The sequence below is a fragment of the Falco naumanni genome, chromosome Z, assembly GCF_017639655.2.
Source record: "Falco naumanni isolate bFalNau1 chromosome Z, bFalNau1.pat, whole genome shotgun sequence".
NCBI classification, from domain to species: domain Eukaryota; kingdom Metazoa; phylum Chordata; class Aves; order Falconiformes; family Falconidae; genus Falco; species Falco naumanni.
Window position 1 is genome coordinate 60,472,064 of NC_054080.1, and position 25,736 is coordinate 60,497,799.

Below are 25,736 nucleotides of genomic sequence, written 5' to 3' on the forward strand. Positions count from 1 at the left end.
TTAAGTACTGCTTTGCCCTTATTTATATTTCAACATACCCAGTCCATATTCTAAACCTGCTGTTCATCTTCGCGCCATGGTACTAGCAATACTCAGCATTTCCAGGGATGTCTTTCAAATAGCTTCCCAGATCTAAGGCACAAAATGATGCCATCTGAGAGCTTCTATTTCCTCTTCATTAAGATAATGAAAAATTGTATTTTATGTAAAAAAAAATAATTATGTAGTATTTCTCTAATAGATCTATTTCCATTTGTGGCCCTACTTCAAAGGAGATGGTGTGATTTTTATCAGTGAACAAGGGAAATAAAAGACACTGTGCACAAATACTCACCGTGATGTTATCCAAGAGTTTGGCCATATGCTTAATAATTTCACCATGGTTTGCTGGTTGTGTTTGCAGCAGTTTCTTAATGACAACAACACTTTCAGCAACTACAATTTCTGTTTTAAACAAAACAAATGATTAGTTTAAAAATCATTTATGCAAATGCAAAAGCAACAAATTATTGATTGTAAAAGATGTTATTAGCTTTCAAAATATGCTTTGTAGAACTGAATTCTGTTTACTTAGTAACAAAGATATAAACCCCTCCAATAAATAATAGAAGTTTAGCTTCCAGAATCAACTTAAAAGCAGCAAAAATATGACCGAGGAATTTTCTACATGTAAAAATATCATCCTCTTACATACTTTTTTTGAAATTGCCTTTTAGTAATGCTGCACTTTGTATTTTTCATTTTCAAATTGAGGAACAGCATGAAAAAACATCTGCTTTTCATTAAAATTATTATTCATAACTAATTTGCTGTCTGCATTAAAAACACAAACACTTTAATTTTCAAAGAAGTATACAATGCTAGAAGTAACAGGTCATTCATAAACAACAGCAATATCTAAACATCTCTTTTGCACACTTTCACCTTCTAAATAGTATCTCTCAGGTTTGTAACCCAATCTCCAGTACATTCAAATGAAGCTTCTAAATAGCAAGCTGTTGTAAGATTTATGCCAAAGTCATGCATTGGAGTACTTAACTACTGTAACAAGTAACATCCACAGCCTGATCAACTTGTATGAAATGTACAATTTTTGAAGCTAAAAAAGATCACTGGTGCAGAGGTAAGCTTCTATGCAAGAGTAAACTCATGCTGTAAGGAAAGACGAAGGAAAGTCAAACACAGCCAAAACTGAAATCAAAACAAAGACTACTGTAAGAGTTCAACATAATTCTAATTTTCATCTATACTACAAAAAAGGAGTGAACTATTTCTCCTCAACTATTAATATTTAGAACAAAGAAAAAGCCTAACTACCATTAGTAGACTACCTACTAAAAATAAGCTAACTAGAAAAAGCCTACCTACCATTTAACTATCATTAAATATCACACAGATACTGATACATTTCAAGAGTTAATCTGACACATAGGCCACTCATCCAGCAATCAAGCAAGCTGAAGTTTCAAAAGAACAGTGTGGGGATAAGAGCTCTAAATTTCTTTTTTGTTTTGTTTTTAGAAAGAAAACTTCTTTATGGAGAAAGGCTTTTCAAAAGTATTTTGAGTATGCATCATTATGCCATAAGCCTCTGCAATGCTTAAATTTTAGCTTGCAGCTTTTTGTGTCATCCTTTATTTGACACGGCATCTCACTCATTTTTCCAAGCTAATTTCCAAGGTTAACATGTCTAGTTCGCATATGTCGAGGTCTTCTACAATCCTACAGATCGATTTGATTTAGATTATGTTTTGCCAGATATTAAAACAAGATGGTAATTCTCAAAATTTTAAAAATATAACCTGGAATATTTAGAGTGGGGGACATTGCAAAGACAACCTTGATCATTAGATGTTTTCTGATACTACTCATTCATTAGCAAAATAAAACTGAACCCCAAAAACTGAGTGGACATGAAGTCATTATTAAAAACATTTGCTGAGAATGTAGAACTAACTGACCATGATAAAATGAAGTGCAGTACATGAAGTGTCACCATAGGAACTACTTTAATGCAATCTGTGGGAGCAAATTTAAAGAACTGAACCAAAACTGTAAGCAAGTAAATTAGTATGGTTCCTTTCACAGGAGTCTGGATACCAAAAAAAATACAAACAAAAGCAAAATGATTTTGTATTAGAATAAGGACTGACACAGTCCAGATAAAAAGAGAGGCTCTTTAAAGCCTGCTGTGCACACATGAAGATTCCCAAAAATAAGCTGAAATAAAACATGCATTTAGATCCAAAGACAAAACAAACAACCCACCCACAAAAGGGGAAGATAACATTGGCATTCTGAACAGGCAGGAAGAAAATCTTAGAACATAAATGCTAGAATTATCAAAGAAAAAGTGCATACAAGGCAACGATAAATGAACACAAGAATTTCAAAACAGAGTACAAATTCTATGATATCTAAAGGGTCATAAAAAGTAAATTGAACTCTTAAAGACTAAATGTCACAGAGAATCTGATCAGGACTGCCTTTACCAATAAAGACAGCTACAAGAGGTATCACTAGAATTTTCATGAGTCATAGTAAAAATATTAGTAACATATTCACTGCTAGTTTTCTTCAAACAATTCTGAAGCAATATGGAAATGACTACTCTGAGTAGGATAATCTCTGAAAACTCTGGAGTTTGATGACTTATCAAAAACCTAAAATATATTCAGTCATATGTCTCATTTTGCCACATAATGATGTATACAAAAAATTAACAACGTAGTGGAGAGTAATAAGTGGGTACTGAATTAGAGACTTTTTTTTGTAATTGACAATTTGGCCACATTGTAACAGAAACTCAGAAAAAGACCTTAGTGAGGAGTGTATTATCAGAGAAATTCAGAAGATGCGTTCTGAAACACCACATTTGATCCCATTGATGTTGAGTCAAATTTTCTTCCAGCTACATTAACCGATAATTGCAGAAACTGAAACATGTGACTGAAGATCAGTAATTTATCCAAAAATCTATTGTTTGTATAATCACTGTTTCTAAAAGCAGCAAAACTGCATCAACTGTTTTTGGAAGGAATATACCAACTGAATCCCATAGCAAGGCTGTACAAGTGCTTAAGTGCACCCTCACCAGATCCGCAGATGACACCAAGCTGAGTGGTGAGGCTGACACACCAGAGATGAGATGCCATCCAGAGGGACCTGGTCAAGCTTGAGAAGTGGGCCCATGTGAATCTCAGGAGGCTCAACAAGGCCAAATGTAAGGTCCTGTACCTGGGTTAGGGCAAACCCTGGCACCAACACAGGCGGTGGCATGAAGGGATTGAGAGCAGCCCTGAAGAGAAGGACTTGGTACCGGTGGATGAAAAGCTGGATATGAGCCAGCAACCTGCACTTGCAGCCCCAAAAGCCAAGCGTATCCCAGGCTGCATCACCAGAAGCGTGGACAGCAGGTTGAGGGAGGTGATTCTGCCCCTCTAATCTGCCCTGGTGAGACCCCCACCTGGAGTACCACATTCAACTCCTTAGTCCTCAGCACATGAAAGATGTGGACCTGTTGGAGAGAGTGGTTCCAGAGGAAGGACACACAAAAATGATCAGAGGGCTGGAGCACCTCTCCTATGAGGAAAGGCTGAGGGAGCTGGGGTTGTTCAGCTTGGAGAAGGCTCCAGGGTGAACTTACTGCAGCCTTTCAATACTTCAAGGGGGCTTTTAAGAAAGATGGGGACAGCCTTTTTAGTAGGGCTTGTAGTGATAGCACGAGGGGTAATGCTTTTAAACTAAAAGAAGGTAGATATAGATTAGACACTAGGAAGACATTTTTTTACTGTGAGAGTGGTGAGACAGTGTTAAAGGTTGCCCAGAGAGCTGGTAACCCCATCCCCAGAAACATTCAAGGTCAGATTAGATGGGGCTCTGAGCAACCTGATCTAGTTGAAGATGTCCCTTCTCATTGCAGAGGGGTTGGATTAGATGACCTTTAAAGGTCCCTTTCAACCAAACCATTTTATAATTTATGATTATTTGGGTTCTTAAAAGGTTATCCAAATGGTTAAAACTAAGGCTAAAAGGCAATTATTAGAGCTAAGTATCCAGAAAATATTTAAGTTTCTGCTTTTCAGAACTGTCTGAAGTCTAAGGTAAAATTTTAGCTGATTAATTTTTCCACCCTTATAAATAACAGAACTCTGACACCACAGTAATACATATAAACTGAACACCACAACGAGTTGATTTTCTTTTACATCATTCTAAGAGTAATTACAATAGATAGGTAGTAGTTACCTGACTTATTAACAGTTCCAGTGATTTTACTACCTGTGTGTTCAAATTTGGATAGACTGAAGGCAAAAAATTTGTTTTAGTTATATATCCTACAATTTGATTTACATTCAACCTGCAACTTTCAACAGAAAATAAGTCACCCATCTGAGAAAAACCCGAAGGATCTCTAGTATATACAGCACAGACACAAAAGAGAGATTTCCTATAATCCCATCTGTCTCTTACGTCTAAAACAACTTCTATGTCATAGTGGGACCACTGGTCAGTTGAAATTATCAAGACAACTGCTTAAAGGAAATGCATCAGTCAAATGCCAAATGTCACACCAAAGAGACAAAATAACTTTTCATTTTATACTTCCTTCAGCAGATGAAGAAGGAAAATAATTCTCAGCCCTCAACATGGCCTCCAGAAACAAGGCTCTGGGGAAGTCAATAACTGCCCTTGGAATTTTTTGTATATTTATGAGTGCTTTGTTTAAAGTCAAATTTCCCCTGCTCAAGGAAGCTGGGAGCTGTGGTAAAAAAAAATTTTAAAAAAAATTGAATCACAGAAGCACATGCAGAAACTAGAGAGTTCAATGATCAGACACTCAGACACTCAAAAGGGCTCTGTGAAGAGTTATCCCAGCTGGACTCCTGAAGAGATTTTTTTGTGTAATGACACACTACCTTTCAGCACCCAAGTTCCAGAATGATTAATGGCAGCTCCTGTGCCAGATACAGCCAAGATATCTTGGCTGTTGGGTTGTACCTACAGCAAAGGCCTTTCCAGAACAACAGTGTAGAATTACAAGGTGGTTTTGCAACAAGCTTGTTCTTCAGGATCCTATTTTTTTTTGGTAGAGTTTAATTTTGCCACCTCTCTTCTGCACTCCAGTGAATTCTCCATATTAAGAATAAGTGCAGAGAAAGCAGAGCCAAGTCTGCTTTCAGGGACCTCTGAACCTGCTGGATTTACCCTCTTGGGCTTTACACTATGCAAAGACAGCAGAACTGCTTTCAGGCTTTGAACAACATGGAAGAAGGAGCACGGCAAACAAATTGCGCACTTTAAGGGTGAAAGTTGGAGGAAAGCAAGATTAAACAAGACTATTAAATCTATTCTCCTACACAGGCTAAATCTCTTTTTTCTCCCTTACCATGCCCCAAACTCTTTTTACGTTTAGTAAGCTGTGACTATCAGTAATTTCCTGCAACCTCAGGAAAGGTACCATGTAAATTATGCCATTCTATTCATTCTTTGAAAGAAGGAATAAAGACACTGCAGCTATGGTAAAGCAATTTGCCAGCTGCCAGGTTTAAAAGATCTTCAATATATCCTTTGCAGTCTTTCAGAACAGTAAGCACAAGACGATAATTTTATTTGCTAGACAACTACTTAGAAACAGTCAAGAAAACTAATCTTGTTGAGACAGACCTCTGTATACATTCACGTGCATATGTGTGTGTGTGTATATGGAAGTACTTCAAAGAAAATATTAAATTGAGAAGCTATGGCAAAAAAAAAGTTTTCTCCTCTTATCTTGGTTCCTTCTTAGCAAAAAGAAGAACACAGACAAGAAAATGGAAAGGATTATTAAGTAAGAAACTCGGTATTCTGAAGTGATAGTTGTATTATTTTATTTAAGACTGGAAAAAAATGAGGATTTGTACATGCTGAGAGGACCCTACTGACTAAGAAGATGTTAGTAGAATTAAGCAGAACCAAGAACAAGCTCTAAAGCCTGTATTTTTAATACAGTCATTGCTGAATGTAATACAAAAAGGTGCAGTGTGCAGACATGGCCTTGTAACACAACATGGGAAGATATTTTAAACACAGCTGATAACCAGAGAAGCATAAAGCAATGTAAGGTCTGGAACACTAGGAAAGTAAAGTTACATATATTCAAACTATCAAGCTATACACTGAGGTATCGCAGGAATTTCTGATACAAGGTGAAGTGGGGAAGAAGGAGGACTAAATATGAGAAAGCTCTGAGTGTATCAGTGGGTCACAGGATAACTACATGCTGCCAAAGTTATGTCCCTAATAAAGGCCTTCTTAGGATTACCATGAAAAATATGTCCAGTAGATATGGAGAGGAATTAATGCTGCTTTTCAAAGCTTACAGGAGATCTCACCTGTGTTCCATGAACAACTCTTAATTGCTCCAGGCCACCCCAAAACCACGCTTTTCCTCTTTCCTGACATTATTATTTTTAATTATGTCTTTCTTAACTCTATTTCCAATATTTAACCTTATTCATGTAGACTGTACATTGTACAATGATCTTCCAGTTCTGTTATTGACTTATTCTGTGCAGTATTCATTGGTAACTGGTAAGAATACACAATACTATCAGGTACTGATCTACAGTGCTGCTATATCCTATTTGACTTTATCTGCTCCTCGTTGTGTTTCTCAGTGACTTGCAACTCTGTTTCACTATATAGAAATAACAGAAGGCTAGATTACAAAAATCAAGCCAGATTTGGGGCTGTTTACCCTAAAACTATTTACTATGTTTTTTCAGTTAGGTATTGATGCACTGAAAAAAATTCCAAGCTTTCAGCACCCTCTACAGGCTACCTGTTTTGATGCAACTAAACATTTAACAGTGAAACTACTTTCATCTATGATAATCACAACAGCACACTTTAATAATTACAGCGTTTTAAGAAAAAACAGGTAACCATGTAATTGCAGGCCACAAGGAATCACTTTCACTAACAAAAGAGAAAATAAGTACCAGCGATTGAGAGAGCCTTCTGAAGTGCTTCAAACAAGAAGCCCCAGAATCCCTATTTTATCCAGTCATGTGAGCTCAATTCCTTTAAAAGTCAACTCATATACACTTTTTAACATGACCTGTCCTGTGTGTTTCTCATTAAGAAAAGGCTTCATGTTATCAAATACTCAGAAAATAGAATATGTAGCTTACCATCCCGGTTGGACAGCAAACACACGAGGCCGTTAAGGCATGTGTCAGTCACTTCGGTGATGTTAGTTGCGCATCTGCCTATAGCCTCAATTGTAGCTGCAGCAAACTGTTTATCTTGGCTTTTCACATACGTCTATGGAAACAGGATTTTTCATTAGTCAATATATAAGTCTTTTCAGCCAGAGACTTATTGTATTACCCTCATAAGACAGACATACTGTGTAACAAATTCAATCTAGAAAGCTACACTGTACAGTAGAAGTTCTACCTTTTTCACCTCATTGTCACTTTTGGCAGACATTTTCTTGCCAGCTTTGGTCACCCATGGCCATGCAAACCTCTGATTTGAAGAAAGCTTGGGGCAAGGGACAATTACCCAAAAACTGCAATTAGTTTGTGTGCAAGGTTGGAGGAGTTGATGAGCTCTCTCTTCAGAAAGGTTTCAGTTCATTTAACCAGAAGCATCTGTGAAACTATGAATAACCTACCTGCCTGAGAACCAGTACCTTTCAGAGAAATCCAGCCAAAGAACTGAAGCAATGAAAACAGATGTCATAAGCAAAGAGGAAAGAAAGAAGGGCAGACACTGTTTCACAATATAGGCAGAACACCTTGCTGACAGACAAACAGACATTGGAGATAATATTATTTCATCAAATTACAGAAACGAGGTTGGAAATAAATGCTAAAATTAAGACCCTATCATCTAGTTGTTTTAAGGATTTTGGAATGATTGAGTTTCTCATAACTTTTTTTTTTTTGGTAGCTGGAAGAAGAGTGAGAAACAAAACATTGAAACCCCTTCTCACATATAAAAAGCTCCATTATCCACTATGATATAAGACAGTTTCATTTCCATTCTGAGAACACTTCATCCTGGAAAAGACTTTAACTTGAAACATTTAAGACTAAGAATCTAGATGAAACATCCAATAATGGCAATTGGCCAACAGAGAGTTTCATATAAAAAGAATACACTTTTGCACAAACCTGAAATTCTCGAAGCAGAGTTGATATGTTGGCTTCATTTGCTAAATTTGTCAAGATGTCAAGCTACAACAAAAAAAGATATTTTATCAGAACCTAGAATAAAATATTATAAACAGTACCATTTATACACTATACTTTTATTGTATATAAATAAAAGCTAATACTATGAAAAATACCACTTAAAATTCAACAGAGTATACTATATTTTAGTATAAACTGGTAGCAGCATTGCACTCGAGGAATATTTTCTTTGCAAGTGCATGCAAGGTTTTCAAAACAGGACTCTAGGGCTCAGTGATGGACTTTCTACAAGCTTCAGCTTTAGTGTTGCATTGCATATCAAATGGTTTTGAAATGCTTCTGTCAGCATGGTTTCCAATGTTATACAATAGGCCTTAGCATTTAAGAATCATGTGACACTGTAAAAAGAAATATCAGAAATCACAACTGCAGCTGGGGAGAACTAAGGTGTCCATTATATTCAAATGAAATGCAATAAAAGACCTTTAAACTCAGGAAAGAAACAGCTGCATTTACAAGACTCCTCAGTTCTTATCAACGTCAACAACATCAGACCCTGAAAGGCCTCTACTTTGATCCTGGTGAGCAAGAAAGAGGACAGTATACAACATTTGGCATATATTGTTAAGATGCTATGCTTCTTCAAAGTTAGAACAGCCTAGAAAGAATTTCAATACAATCTGAATGAGGTAAACTAAAGAAAAAGACAACTCTGCCTCTGTAAAGGGAAATCATGCCTCATAGATCTGTTAGTATTTTTTAGTTGGAGGCACACAGGCAAGGACACTTAATTGGTAACAGTCCACCTGTACTTCAGAAGAAATTTGATAAGGCTCTTAAAGATATATCTCTAGCATAGCATATGAAGCAAGTGGATAATGAAAGAGGGAAAGTCAGAGGCAGGAGGGAAGAGACTGCTTTACAGTGCAGGAAGGCTATCAATAGAACCCCACACATATCTTGGCTGTTCTTTTACTTTTTAACAGATTCATATACGAACTATGAAAGTAATGAGAGAACAGGTGACAAAAGTTTTCAACTGACTACAGTTTTCAGAGAAACGAGGATGAAGGCTGATTACGAAAAGCTGTATAAAAACTTCAAGTATTAGGTGACTGGTTGATAAAATGGCAAAAAAAAATCACATGCAAATAAATGCAAAGTAATGTTCATAACTGGGGAAAACCTTAACTTTACAGAAAATTATAGGCTCAGAGCTGACTGCTACTAATTACAACTGAGAATCTGTGATTAAAATCAGTAACTCCATGAAAATATAAGCTCAATGCTAAGCAACAATCAAAAAAACAAACATTGGGAAAGGAACAGAGGACAAACCAGAAATCTAAACAGTACAGCAGATGAATTCCAGGGTGCTCCTACATCTTAAATACTGCCATAGGTCTCATCCTCCTGTCTTAAAGAAAGTAAGATGGAACTACAGGGGTAGGAGGTGGAGAAAAGCACAACATTTTCTTATGTATATAACAGTAGTAGGTTGTCCTATATTTTTCAGCCACCAAGAAAGAACTAAGATAATGAAAGTAAATGTCCCAATTTTTACTTCTTGACCTCTTCACTGTTATATTATCAATTAATATGGGAATTTATCAACTTTCAAGTATTTCAGGAGGGACTTTTCCTGAATAACACTAAGTCTTACTAGTATTCCCAACAGTTTTCATGATCATTAAATGCGGGAAAGATCTTTTTGCCTCCAACTGCCTCAAATGTACTTAGATATAATGCTGGACTAATAAAAATATGATGGGTTGGGCATAGCCATCTTGGACCGCACCGTTCTGTACATGTAACAAGGGTGCAATATGGATGTAAAAGAAAAATAAGGAAAAAATTACGTTTCTTTAAAAAAACCTGTACCTTCCAATCCTAAACACAAGTGCCTGTGACAATCTAAAGCAAAACAAGAGAAAAGGCACATAGTAGTATACAATTTTTTAGCTATTGTTTTGTCAAGGATTTCACATCCATTAAAGACGAAGAATAGAGAAAACAAGAAAACAACAGCCTAAAATATGCATTGAGATGTGTCCTTGAGGAAAGCCTAAAGTACCTCTCATGTCAAATTCTGACTTCAAAGGGAATTTGGGACTCTTAACACTATCTCATTTTGTTCAGGGAAACAGATTTAAACTCTTTTAAAGCTAACAGTATCAAAGACGGTGTGATATCATTTCTCTATTTGAGAAGATTCTTCTTCCCGTGAAAACAGCCGAATTCCAAATGTCTGAATGGCTGGTTAGATAAGAACAGTAATGCTCTGTATCGCTGAAAGGTACCAAAAGCTTTAGGGGAAAACATAACCCATCTGGTACCAACATGGTAACAACAGAACCTTCAGATAGCCTGACAAGCCTGAAAGACACTTGTGGACTTAACTAAAAGCTGCAGCTCTACACTTCTTAGTAAAAAAAAACAAACCCAGGAACAGCACAGAATGGTGCATGTTGTATCAGCGCAAACAGATCCTGTTACGAACAGATTTGTCCAGCAGTATATAGACAAATAACTTTTAAACTCACCTTCAATGTTTTGATCATTGTTGGATCAGTTGATCTGACATAGAAACTCTTCAGATAAGGTTCAAACATGCCCTGAAAAGCAGAACATATTTAAGTAGCTCACCCATGTTTCATATAAAATGTGATTTAGAAAAAAATAAATAGGGTGTACCTTTCTCTGAATTGACATAGTTGCAATATTTTGCAGAACAATATACTGCACCTCCCTAGAATTTGAAAAGAAAACCAAGAATTATTCTGCAGAACTACAGATACAGAGAATAATGTAACATTGCAAAGAAAGTCCAATTCTATTTTAATCCAAAGTTAGTTACACATTTGACTTGGCACAAACATAGAAGGAAAAAGCTTATTGCCCACTGCTACAAGTGCATCATCTGCTTCACAGGAAGATGCATTATGAAATCAGGCTCTCATTTTTAAAAAGTTCAATACGCAAAAAATAATAATCACTGATACCAGTGCAATGGTGTGATGCTTCTTGCAGCCTTGGGTCTTTGTTTAAACCGAAAATTCATTCAAAACATCACCATTCTGGCATCTCCAGAATTAGCTCACAAAACCATTATTATTTTGTCTACCATATTGAAACAAGTATTTCAGGATGCCACAGTTGAGAACAAAGCCACATGGGTTTTATCTGTAGTGTGGAAGTGACTGCATTAGTTACAAGAACTGCTAATGCCTGTACATCTAGCAAGAACTGGTATGATTTTTTTTGGTCTTAAAAAAATTTCCTAGTCATTCTCAAAAACAGTCAGGATTTCTTGTGACTTAAAGAGTATACACAGGCAGGCATACACATCTATGAAAAAGCAGCATTTTAATATAATAGCCTTTGTCAAGATACAAACAACAGAATTATGTAATATTCTAAACACAAAAACATTAAATATGTTTCAAGGCTATTCTTATCATTAACATTATTAGTTTAAAAGCCTCAGCAAGAGTGAGCAAAAAGAAATCTGGGTACTAGTCTAAAGCTTTTAAACAACAGAGTTTCTGCCATCAATTGCTTAGAAACTAATTAATAATTTACATGCAATTTTTCTGAACCATAAGTGCTTAAATTCTTTCATGATGCAAATCGCATCCTAATAGAGAAATCACCACATCCATTATTTCCGCTTATTCAAAACTGTCTGCTAACTCTGTGGTAATTACAGCTGTTGCTTACAAAGAAAAGTAATAACAGAGAAGTATTTAATATCTTTTAAACCTATTTTTATGTAATTCTTACATAGGTACATGGAAATAGTCAGCAGCATATGATGAACCAAGATTGGAAATAGCTGTGAAATGCTCTTCCAGGCACTCTCACCCTAACTAGATTATAGTGTATTTGACATTAATTTAAAGGCCATAGGCATATAACTTGAAGGGCAAACAGCAAAAGCGTATTTCAAAGTGGCTCTAATAGCAGAAGTGTTTCACAGAGACTGGCAACAGAGAACACACAAGCCATTCAACATAGGAAAATCACAAGACTAGCACCATTTTAAGCACTAGTTGAGGTACGGGAAAGAAGTGACTTCTCTTTTGATGAAATATGAGTGTAAGTAAGCAACATGCAAAAATAATCCTTTCAGCCCGTGAGTATGACTTTAGTTCGACACATTACCTGCATATATGCCACACCGCTTTGGGCATTTTACTTATCTTTGTATAAAGAGAATGAGAAGCATACTGTACTATAAAACCAAACACAAAAATATCAGTGATTCACTTTTATCTGAAATAAAAGCATGACCAAGCCCAATTTTACTTCTTTACTAACTTTCACATGACAGAGACATCCAAGGGTGAGCTGCAGAAGTTTACAGAGAAAGAGCTCTAACTTCTGTAAACCCAGTCACCATGAAGTCCATCTGAGTTATATTGTCAGACACAACAAAAGTGATTATTTTAAAAGCTTTTGTTTGTTTGACATGACCAACTTTAAAAAACAGATTATTTTCACAGTGAAGTTCAAGGCAAAGATACCATGTTTAGTTAGAAATTAATCTGAAAACATCTTTTAATATTTTGTCTCTTATCACTCCCTTCAAAGCTTTTCACACAGATATATGAAAGTTCAAAATTTCAAAACTGAAGGGAAAAGCCCTACTTTTATGCAGTAAACATTGGCAAATTATGCTAAAACTAGCAAACGCTAACAAAAAAAAAGGATTATCAATCTTATGAAATGTGTAGCCAGTGAAACCTTCACAGGAAAGCAGACAAGGTGACACGGAAGATTATAAAAGTCCAAATTAGGTGACCTGAATGAAATACAAACTTGCTGTTTAAAAACAGTCCAAGGATTAAGGAAAAACAGGGGATTCAGCAGCATCGAGTGGCATTTTAACAAGTACGTTTCATAGCTTCTCTGTCAACAAGAAGTCTTCAATATCAAGTGCAGGAAAAGAAAATACACACCTGAAGACTTCTTTAGTGCTTAGCAAGACAGTAAGGAACTCCAATATAATTAAATTCCCAGTAACTTCCAATAATTTAAAAAATCAAGAAACTAAGCAAACTAGTTAGTACAGCCTCTATTTGTATGCTAACTAGGCAGCTCTGATTCTTCTCAGAATGAAAGTCATATTAAGAATGAAACACGATACTGAATGATCACTGGATGTAATATTGAAAATGATAGAATTACTTTTAATGATCATCATTTGTTAAGTAATATTAAAGAACAATTTAAAAATGAAACTCTGTACCAGTGCAATAGTTTCATTCTTGTAACTATAGCTAAACAAGTATGTACAAAAAACTTTCACAAAAAAGTAGACATAGCAATGTGAAGAACGGACTTCACCTACCTATTACTACGGAGCAAACGCACCAGTGACTTAGAAACAATACCAGCTTCGGATTTTGGCGCCAAATGCCAGTAAAGCTGTGCAACTGCCATTACCACCTAAAAGAATAACATTCAGACCAGCACATCAACTTCAAATCATCATATGTATCTATCACATTTGCTTCAGCCCTACAGAACTACCAGCTCACTCTTCTTTGCAAAGCCAAGTGCATGCATTTGAAATTAACAAAGCAGATTGAGGGAAAACATATCAGAAGAAAGATCCTTTGGTTTCTAAAATCAAAGCTAATTAAGTACCTCTCATCACTCCCAACTTTCATTGTATACTATAATATACAGAAAGACAGAGGAAGAGGGACAAAGAGAAAAAATGTAGGTAATTCAAATTGCAAACATGCTTGTATCATTTTTAATAAGTATTGCTAACATGAACTGTACAAGTCAATGAGGAAATATTGTTTAAAACTTCTGTAAGTTTGCGAATTTTGTGCTTTTATTTTTATTAAATACAGGTTCAATATTACCTATTGTTTAGCTTCCACATAAAATCTTTCATTCCATTATTCTACTAGCCAATTTATAAAATGACTGTTACCTTTACTGGCAACTTCTAAGGTCTCAAATCCAACAGAAAGTAAAAACTACAGGGCTGAGTATCAACAATCCAGCTAGCAAAAAAGCAGAAGACTGACATACAAGCAACTTAAAACCCATGATTTTTTTTTGTCTTTTCAAGTTTTCTCATAAGACAGATTATGAACTTCCTGCTAATGACTAAGTCATGTCACAACTGTCCCTACAATAATGTCATGGTAAACTTTCTGTTCAAAATAAAGCAAATCATAGAAAGGAGACTCCAAGTAAAGCCACTGTTATGACACCTGACTTGGTATCTTAAAACTTAGTACCAGTGAAACAAAAATTATTATTAAACAATAAAAAGCAATTAAAAACATCTGGGAAGAGGAAATAACTGGAAGATTTTTAGCAATACACTAAAGGGTTCTTTTATTACTGACAAAAATCTAAGGTCAAAGTGAAAGTAAAATTTAATTGCTGATATATTCTGTGAATGGTACAAGAATTGGTGTAATAGCAATTCAAAGCAGCATGGTTTCACTTGACAAACTGCACTTAAACATCTCAGTTAACTTCAATATTGGGAAGTTAAAGATCATAAATGTGAGAATCAATACCATATTTAACAGATATAAAGAAAATGATTTATGGAATGTGGAGGATAAGCAACTGAACTTGTTCTCAGTGCAGTGCAATGGCAAACGTACTTTGTCTTTGCGTGAAATGAGGAAATACCATATAGACATTGAACAGTAATTTTAGCAAAAGGCTGTGCTATAACACAACTATTAGTGTAAAACTGTTTTCAATTTGTTTCAAAAATATTCTGGCAGATTATAAGTGGGTTTGAAAAGAGTTAGATATTAGTCAGAATCTAGAAATACATTCCAGGTGAGAAACAAAAACCTTATCTGTTTAGCTTATCAAGAACTGGTTGGGAGGTGACTAACCATGGTGCAGTAACTTTTTTTGCAATGATATGAATACTCATTATCACTGGAATTCTTTTCCCAAAGACACCTAAACTTGATTAACAAGACAAACTGAGATAAGAAATAAAATTCTGTGATCTGAGTAACATCACAATGATTCACCATCAGCATGCTTTTTTCTAATTCTAAAAATTTACCCGTATCCTGAAATCTCAGGGAAATAGTGCAGAGCATGTTATACTCATAATGTCATATCTAGCCTAGAACCCTCTAAGGCAGCAACACTAAGAATCTTGTTTGGATGGACAACGAATTTATGCATGCAACTGTCTATTTTTGACATGCGAGACTCAAAGGAAAACACAACTTTGTGAACAAGTAACAACTATGATTTTCTTTGTGAATTTCTACCACCAAAACTGGCAGTTTGTGCCATCCTAGTTGCTGAGAACTTCAGCATTAAAAACTAGCTATGCTATAGTTATCGCATGCTATAGCAGTTGGATTCAAATGTTCTTGTGTTTTCTCTAGTATTTTGTTCATCCTTAATATCTGGAGCACATATCCCACTCGGTACAGGTGTTTTACTTAGAAGCTAAGCAGATTTCAAAAAAGAACCACTGTACTTCTCCTATAAAAGTGGTGATAATGCTCTGTAGTACTTAAAAGAGGTGCAGATCTTACTTCTCAAACTTTGAAATTTTCTGGAAGCAAAGATATTTAATAGTTTAACATTTTAATAAAAAAGGAATGTCATACAGCAGCATTTCGGCTTTGAAGCAAGGGTTTTGTATTTCGTAACAGCAGCCTGTGATCTGGGTCCATAGTATAGGTGTTTTTCACTTTCTGAACCTTTTCTTTCTGTTCTTCATCAGATTGATAGAAATTATTTTCATTGTATTCTTCCACCACCTCATCACCCTAGCAAAAGACAAAATGACAGAAACATATAAAATATTTGAATCAACCAGTTTTATTCATTAAGGAAGTAACATACAACACCACAATTTCCTGCAAGATCTATACATGGTTTTAAAAGTAGCTATTGGCTCTTCTACCCCAGTTTGCTCAAAGCAGTAAACATACTGACACAAAAAATAGCTTATCAATATATTCAACATTTCCTTAGAAATGAGATGAACTTCTAAATTAAATGTCTTCATTAACATTCTATGAACTAGATTAGGTATGAAAATTGGTCCTTTTTTGGACTTGAAGCCTATGATCCAAAACTTACATCTCTGAAGACAGCCAGTTGTTTAAAATTCCCTCTTTTTTAAAAACTTGATGCAAATCATGTGCATTCCTCCCTCTCTAGCAATATATAAACTTTCTGTGAAAATACCAAATCTCAAAAGAAGGGACAAGCTTTTTCCTTAATAAATCAGATGGGAAAAACGTTATGTACCCTGAGCTTGGCCTTCCCTGATAATACAAATCCTTCAGTTATATTTAAATAAAGTTATGAGTTATCAGCATAACATCACTTTAAAAACCAACACAACACATGGGAAGAATTCATTACAAGTTTGAGATATTAGTATATTAGACCTTTCTTCTACTGCAGACGACTAAATAAGAGAATATAAAGGAATATATCTGATTATAGAAACATGATAAAACAAATTTATGATTTTTGATGTAGATAAAAAAATTATAAAGTGTTCCATTATGCTTATATTTAATTAGCATTAACAAGCCGACAAACATAAAGATAAATAAGATAGAAACCATCAGGAGTAGATCAAAACAGAATGTCAGATCCCAGAAACTGTGATCTGGATTACCAATACTGAGACTACTCAACATTAATTTTTTTTAAAAAAAAAATCAGCTACTGACTTCTGCAACTTGTTATATCCAAGTGTGTGTCCTTGCTCTCCTAAATTCTTCCATCTTGCTTTGTTACCAGACCATCCAACTAAGACAAAGAACATTACTGTGGCTAGCTGGGGTTATTCACAACGGACTGGCTGGCCACAAACACCAACTGTACCAATAGCTCTGCTTGTCTGTCTCTCAAGTCTCTGTCCAACTATTTTAAGCAATATGCAACTCAACACAGCAGTTTTAACAGGATTAAGTCATACACCCAATTGCTGATTTTTTAAAAGACATAATTATTTCTGAGACAAATGTATCTTTAATTCTAGCTGGCACTAGCAAAGAAATCAAAAGTGAATGGAAGAATAGCTAGAAATGAAAATAAAGACTGATTTAATAGGTCTTCAGAAAACTAGGCAAGGGTAACTTCAAACCTTTGTTGCATGCCTTAGTTGAAACTCACGTGTAGTGAAAGAGCAACCCCATAAAAGTGTCTTCAGTGGAGGCAGGTGGGCAGGGGGAGAGAGGGTAGATGTGACAATAAATCAAACACATCATTTATTCTGTTTAGTACAATTTGAAATGACACAAAACCCTCTTCCCTTCACATTTCTTCTCATTTTTATTACTTGATGCCAACAGTGCTCTCAGTGTTCCACAGAATCCCTAGCAAGCTCTTCAGATTTCTTACACAGCATCAACCAAAGTCATTTAGTATGTTTACTTCTCTGTCTACACAACTTCTTAGCAGTCACCCTTTTAAACTTAAAACTCAGTATGCTAAATTGAGAGTACCAGTAATGGAATTTCTCCCATTGTCTACAGGACAGGAAACTCAAAAAACAAAATTCCTGATCCCAGTGCATCTCAACCTTACACTGAAGAAGCTTCCTCTAACAGGAAGAGGAGAATTCAGTCTTCATTGATTCAGTCTTCAGTATCCCTGCCTTGACTGCTAACAGGCATGCACATCATTACTATTGAACTCAACAGGAATAGAGTTAGAAATTGCATCTAACTCATTAATCACTGTTGTAAAAAAAAACAAACAGCTTGAGCTCTCTCATTTCTTTTTTTTCACTCCCCCAAAAAATGCTGGTTACAAATATATTTGGAGCAGAGTTCCAAATAATTATAAAGCAACTTATGCCTCTTATGAAAATATTTTTAATTTAGATCCCATTAGAGTCTTTATATTGAATCACTTCCTTCACACCCCCACAGCAGAAGTATTAATGTGATCTTTTCTCATGTATTTTACTGCAATCTCAGAATATTATTCTTCTCTCAATTCTGTTGAGATCTGGTATGCAATAATTATTTTCCAGACAAAGGATGATGATGACACAAAGGGAAATCAGTTTAATGAACTGAAATTCATTAAAATCAAGTTGATGAAGTTCTAATTAGTCAGAATTTGTACTCACAAGGACCTTACTAAGACAAAGAGAATATATAATACTGCAAGATTTGCACATTACCATGGAAAGGAAAGTAAATTATTATGTAAGAGTCAGAATATTGAAAGATAAGAACCTGCAGCCTTCTCGGTATGCAAGAATCGTGGAATTCCTAAATTCTTAAGAATTTTAAACTCTATTAATCATCCCAGACATGGAAAGCAGTTAGCAGGAAATGTGAAAAAAATTCTACCACTTTCAACCACTAAAGCCTCAACCTGAACTGCTGACTATCCTCACTGCCAAAAAGAGACAACTGTACATTTAAAAACACAGAATCATTTAAGTTGGAAAAGATTCCTAAGTCCATCAAGTCCAACCTTTTACCTAACACTGCCAAGTCCATCACTAAACCATATCTGTACATGCCACGTCTGTAAGTCCTTTAAATACCTCCAGGGATGTTGACTCCAACACTTCCCTGGGCAGCCTGTTCCATTGCTTCACCACCCCCTTGGTCAAGAAAATTATTCTAATACCAACTCTAAACCTCCCTTGGCATAATTTGAAGCTATTTCCTCTCATCCTATCACTTGACACCCACCTCATTACAATCTCCTCTCAGGCAGTTGTAGGGTCCTCCCTGAGCCTCCTCCTCTCCAGGCTGAACATCCCCGTTCCCTCAGCTGCTCCTCACAAGCCTTGTGCTCCAGACCCTTCCCCAGCCCCTTGCCCTTCCCTGGACACGCTGCAGCCCCTCTACGTCCCTCCTGCCGTGAGGGGCCCAAACCTGAACACAGGGTTCGAGGTGCAGCCTCACCAGTGCCCAGTGCAGGGGGACAGTCCCTTCCCTTGCCCTGCTGGCCACACTGCTTCTGACACCAGCCAGGGTGCTGCTGGCCTCCTTGGCCACCTGGGCACCCTGCTGGCTCATGCCCAGCCGGCTGCCGACCAGCACCCCCAGGCCCTTTCCCACCAGGCCCTTTCCAGCCGCTCTGCCCCAGCCTGTAGCGCTGTGTGGGGCTGCTGTGACCCAGCTGCAGGACCCGGCACGGAGCCTTCTTGAACCTCATCCAGCTGGCCTCGGCCCACCGGTCCGGCATGTCCAGACCCCTCTGCAGAGCCTCCTGCCCTCCCGCAGATCAGCGCTGCTGCCCAGCTTGGTGTCATCTGCAAACTTACTGAGGGTGCACTCGATCCCCTCGTCCAGAGCGCCGATAAAGATACTGAACAGAGCTGGCCCCAGCACTGAGCCCTGGGGAACACCACCTGTAACCAGCCACCACCTAAATTTAACTTCATTCGCTGTCACTCTTTGGGCTTGGCCATCCGCCAGTTTTTTTACCCAGCACAGAGTACTTCCATCCAAGCCATGAGCAGCCTGTTTCTCCAGGAGAATGCTGTGAGAAACAGTGTCAAAGACTTTACTAAAGTCTAGGTTGACAATAAGCACAGCCTTTCCCTCATCCACCAAGTGGGTCATCTCATCACAGAAGGAGATCAGGTTGGTCATGCAACCAGAACAGCATGCCCCTTATACCAGGTCTACATCTTGGAATCCAACCAGGAAAGAAAGTATGAATGGGGTATAATGGAGAAAGCAGTACTGCAAACACTCTAGTAATTCTACTGCCGGCACAGAACTGTAAATAAGACTCTTGCCTTTGGAAGATGGAATTCTTCCTCTTTTAACTATTAATTCTGAATCAACTGCCAGCTTCCAAAGATAATTTCCTGCACATTTATTCTCCAGTCTTCAGTATCTGTATTGCACCTATGTTAAGGTGTGGGAGATGCTTCTTCACACATCCTTGAAGAAATGCCAGATAATGGTAGCACTCACATTTTACTTTCCCAGATTTCGAACTAGAGCTCAAACTGATGACGATTAGTACATATTAACAGCTCTATCAGAAAAAAAACCCCCAGTACTCTCATCCTTTTTGACAGGGGAGAGACAGCGTGACAGTTCAGGGAATAGATTCAAATGTTCCCATGGTTTCTCTTGTCCTTTCAATCACCTTGGATGCAGTTTCATAGTTGATTTAAGACTAATCATGCCATTCAATTTTGTTTGGTTTTTAAAAGCACAATTTATTTTCACCAGGATCAGTAGAATGATCTGGCTCACTTTGTGGTCATAGGATCACTAGAACTGCTACATTTTCAAAAGCAGTAGGTGGTAAAGGGAGGAGGACATAACAGAGGCATTGCTTTTCAGTGACAGTCTTTAGTTAAACTGCATTAAGTACACTTAACAGTTTGCAGTAGCACATGATTTAATTGTGTAGTTAATAGCTTTTCTAAATTGCAAAATCACTAAGAAGTTCAGAATCCTGGGAGAAGGAAATGATTAAAAACTGAGACCACTAACATTCCAGGCTAGGAACTGCAAATGGACTCTGTGTATTCCCCACCTTCCGCTGTTTATTTAATCCAGTAGAGAAGTGAGTACTTTAGTGTGAAAGAACACGCGTAATTCTTTTTGAAGTTATTCCAGACATACAGAGAAAAGTGAGTATTTTAGTATGAAAGAACATGTATAATTCTTTTTTACGTTATTCCAGATATAGTTTAGGGCCATCTTCATAAAGTATTAACAGCTTAAATGAAGAAACTGCCAGATAACAAGTTCCATTAGCCTGTTTTTAAAGTCACTAAGTAAATGAGCTAACATTTAACTGAGATCTTGCTTGAAATTACGTTTAATATGGCACTAAAGTTGAGAATGTGCCTTCCATTTAGGGTAAAGCATATTATGTGAATGCTACAATTACCTCTAAACAGAGCTTCACACATCCACAAACTCAAAGTAAAACTTCCCTGAAATCCAAAGCATGAACATATACTATTTGCCCACTCTACCAGCCTTAACTCCGTCTTCTATTCAAAAGTGATCCAAATATTTGTATTCCTAGAATAGGTATAACATTTTAAAGTTACAGAATTCAGTTTCTCTCCTCAGATGCACGAGGAAATACAATCATAGCTTTTTTGATTCCTGCAGCAGAATCTTTGGCATATGATTTCAGCCATCTTCCAGAGCCCATACTAATGTTTCTAAGAACTGCTCTCAAAAGAGTCTTGGATAAGCTAAGTTTTGAACTTAAAAGAGTTTCGGGACTATTCACTAGTCAGTTAATCTGACTGCAATACCAAACCACGTTAGCCAACCAAGATCAGCAGTCCACTTGCTATATCATAAACAGTACCCTTGAAAAAGGGAAATGGTAGAAAATGCATAGAACAGTTTCCTACTTCAAAAGATTAATGATGTATCCAAGAAAGATCTTAAATCTTGATCTTGTGTGTGAAGATGCCTACCTAAATCCTTCCATGTGCTTCACAGATGGATTTCAGAACACTAGAATAGACCTATCTTTGGTCTATCAGACCAAACCGAAAATTATCCTCAAGACTGTTCAAAAGGGCAAGAAGATGAGAACTGACAAGTTTCTGACAGATGAACAGACCTCAATCAATCACACTTGTTAATAACTACACACTGGCAGAAGTATCCATCCTGTCCACAACAGGAAGTCCTTGAATAAGATACAGGTATGTCAGCAGAGGTAAAGCTTGGCATGAAGACCTGCTAGTAGTCTGAAAAAAGGCACAATCTCACATGGCAAAAATATTTGAGAAATTAAAGTGTAACTGATATACTCCACAGCCTGGCTGGAGAAAGGCCTTAGAAATATACTTTCTTAGGTAGGCTGCCATTATAACCAGTTGTGTGATAAAGACTTATGCTACTGTAAACGGACCAATGGGATCTAATAATGACCTGATGGCCATGTGAAAGTAGGGGAATATTTCAAGTGCCTGTGTATAAGTATTTAGTGCCATTTTATACTCCCTCAAGTATGACAAATGCCTCCATGGGTCTGGCAGATCCTGAAGGTATGGAGCTTACAGGAGATCTGTAACAACTGAAGACTAACCAGGGCATCTTGTGCCATTTAGAACACTAGACACATAATATAGATGAATCATATCCCAGTTTCCCTAAAGCTTAAACACTTCAGATACTTCCCCTGCTGTAGGAAAAAATTAATGAAGCAAATCATCAAACTTTTCCTATTTAAAAATAACTATTGAATCTTTTGTTGCTACATGAAAGAAAATAAGTTTCCAGCACTTAAACTCTTGCCAATGTTCTTGTGTGCAGAGTCATTGGAAAGCAACAGGCTGAGGATTACAACATAGGTGAGAAAATCTGGTTCACAGTACCAGAATTCCTGTTACAGTAATGGTTACAAACTGTAGCTATGCCTCAATGAACAGAAAGCAAGAGGTGAGTTTGCTGTCACCAGACCCGAATAGTGTGTTCTGTGTTGTCACAGACACAATGCATTTACAACTTTTCAGTCACAAAGTCACAAAGAACGAGTATTTTAGAAAATTAATTTCTCTCTTCCACCACACATTAAAATATAAAGATTCTGGTAATGAAATAGTGGTCTGGGATATGAGATGTATTCTACCAGGAAAGAAATTGTAAGGAGGCTTCCTGAAGAAATGTGCAGTTATAGGACCAGGAGGCATATGCCTATTACTGCCTTCTAAATTAAGTCAAAATAGACAGAACAGTTTCAGTCTAAAAGTCAAATACAAAATGTAATGATAGTGTGATCTATAAATGATAATATGTAGCCTATATTATTTATATAAAATTCACACAAAATTATCACACTACCAACATTCTGTCACTTCAACAAGGACCAGACCTGCTGCTCCTACACAAATCAAAAAAGACCCACAATGTAATGAAGAACCAATAAAGACTGCAAGATCATAATGATATTACTATAATGTTTTTTAATAATATACTTTTTACTTCAATTATAACCACAGCCTATTCATTATCACTGGGTTAAGAAGGTAAGAAAAAGAAAACCTGAGGTTCTGCTTGGATTTGTAGAACTATGCAGGTCCAAAGCCACTGAAAGAGACTGGGACTCCTACAGTGCCCTCTTCCAAAGATCATTTTTCACATTACAACCTTATTCAAATGAGTCTGCTGGACTTAAACTGAAAATGTAATATATTAATACAGTTATAGAAAAGATATTATCTTATTACATAATTCCAATAAATTACAATGGAAACTGGTACTTCAGTTTTAAGTTTTAGATAAAAGCTATCATGTCTTGGTCAAATGAGATTTCATGGTTCCTTGCACACAATTATATTTGTGGGGGTTTAAAGTTTATTTATCTAAACAGATAAACATGCTTTCACCTAATAGAAATTGAAGTGAGTATTAATGGAAATGGTGGTCGTGATAAACTCAAGAAATTTTTGTGTCACACTGTGAATTAGTTTTTCTGATTCTACCCCCCACTCTATAACCCTCTTACTGGGCTAACAGTCACATGACATTGAAAACCAATCTATTTTTCAAATGTAAGCATCTACCAGGAAATGATATAACCTGAGAAAGGGTTTACAATGTGAGTCTCACTGAAATTTCTTACCAGACTTTCTATAATTCCATGGCCAATACAGTCTCAAACATCTATTAATACAAAAGGCCAAGAGACACATGGAAGAGGCAGATTGAAAATCCGTGACCTAAAAATGCCACAAAATAATAAGATAGGAAGTTTTCTTTGAAAACTCCTCCCTTTTCTGCCTTCACTGTGTTCATACAAGTAGACACCAATTTTAAAGAGTATTGACCAAAACCAGGGCATTTTCACACAAGAGGTATCACACTCACGAATAATTACTTTCCCACAGATTTCATCTTACTGGGACACAGAACTTCTGAGACATTTTTGAGCTCAATTAATCCCTGTGCTAAAAAGGCTTTGAATTTTCTTCTGTCACTAGGTTGTTTCAAAGAGGTCGAACAGTTAAGGGAAGGGAGGAGTGCAGGACAAGGCCTCAAGGACAAGAGTCCAAGTACTGTTAGCCTGATGAATGGAGACATGTTAGAACTTGTAGGGCACAAGCCCTGGGAACAAAGGAGCAAGCTAACTGCAGACCCTTGAGCCGTTGCAGTTGAGATGGCAACCAGATGGACAAAGAGGAACAAATAGCCAGATAAGGGAATGGATAGTGCCGATAAGGAACTTTATTAATTAAGAATGCCACGTAGGAAGAAACCCCCTAATCTTAGAATAGAAATTGTTGCTATGACAAGGTAAACTAATCAGTTCCTATTTTTTTAACGGTGTGCCTTAAATGTCAACCAATCAGTGTTTTTTACGTTTAAGATTTAACCAATCAGTGTGTAATATGTAGAGGATAGAAACGTATATAATTGTAAGAAAATCACTAATAAAGGGACAACTTGCTTGCATCAAGCTGCGTCCTGTCTCTTCATTCGTCGCAGAGGAGTACTGCTTTTAGAGCTGCATTTCATAAGACCTCAAGACTGTGGCAATGGTCTCATGTTCTGAAGTTGTACAGTTCCATGACTTAAAATTATCTGGAGTTTAGTATCATCCAAACCCAGGTGATCAAGACAGTTAGCACTACCAGTAAGAAATGACTGCATCAGCATGTGACAATAGTTCACAGGTGCAAGAAATCATATTAAAATTAGGTGAGATTATCAACTTTAGCTTTAAAACACTAGCTTTAGTCTCAGTTTCATTCCAACACACAAGAAAGGCATTGCACAAAGTCCTCCAGTACCTTCTTGGTATTCCCAGCAGTTTTACTGACTGTGATGTTGTAACATCCCTGTAAACAGCTATCTTCAGGCAACTTTGAGGCATTATTCTGTAAAAGGATTAGTCTTCCAAGTCAACTTATATTGTGGTATCAATAGCAACTGGAATTGCATGTGCCATACTCACCAAAACATTTCTGCATTTATTTAGAAGAGCTAAATTTTAATGGGGCTAAGCAACCCACAATAAAATTCTACTAGTATGGGGAGATTTTATACACAATTCAAAAAAACTTCCTATATAAAAAGCTTCCAGTTTGTAAATATAGCAAGCTTGATACCTCAGCTACACAAAGGTACTAAGACATCTATTCAAGCTTGAGAATCAGACTGTCAAGTGAAATTTAACATCAAGGCACTTTCAGTTGCAGCATTGTTCTTAGTTTTACTGTCTGGCATACATAAAAGTTACATGATAAACAATAAATAGATCAAGCTTCATTTGTAGTTTACTATATTTTTTTCTTGTCATATACATTAAGACTACATCCCTGCACAGTCTGATTTAAACAATACCCTCTATAATCCCAGTGCAGATGTGCATGTTTATTTCATTCTTAAAAAACACAACAAAAAAAACCCAAACCACAAAAATTTTCCCATATAGTATGGTATGTAAACTCATTTATTACAAGAAAAACTCTTCAAATACTGTTCAATCCAGCCTCACAGTGGCCCTTAAAAACTCACTTAACTATTCATAACAGTTTTGAATACAAACTCAAAAATGTAATGGATTTAAAGTGAAAAACTAAAAAATAAAAACCCCAAAATG

The 25,736-nt window shown here is 36.6% G+C and overlaps 1 protein-coding gene across 5 annotated transcripts in view; it reads right to left on the reverse strand.

The window, feature by feature from the left end:
• AP3B1 (adaptor related protein complex 3 subunit beta 1) overlaps positions 1-25,736 on the reverse strand; it is a 161,988-nt gene that overhangs the window by 84,671 nt on the left and 51,581 nt on the right. For all 5 annotated transcript variants that reach the window (XM_040579493.1, XM_040579495.1, XM_040579494.1 and 2 more), the window contains exons 8-14: positions 15,812-15,973; positions 13,540-13,637; positions 10,881-10,935; positions 10,730-10,801; positions 8,166-8,228; positions 7,176-7,308; positions 335-444 (exon numbers count right to left, since the gene is read on the reverse strand). In XM_040579493.1, coding sequence (XP_040435427.1) covers positions 335-444; positions 7,176-7,308; positions 8,166-8,228; positions 10,730-10,801; positions 10,881-10,935; positions 13,540-13,637; positions 15,812-15,973 — 693 coding nt within the window. The remainder of the gene's footprint in view (positions 1-334; positions 445-7,175; positions 7,309-8,165; positions 8,229-10,729; positions 10,802-10,880; positions 10,936-13,539; positions 13,638-15,811; positions 15,974-25,736) is intronic.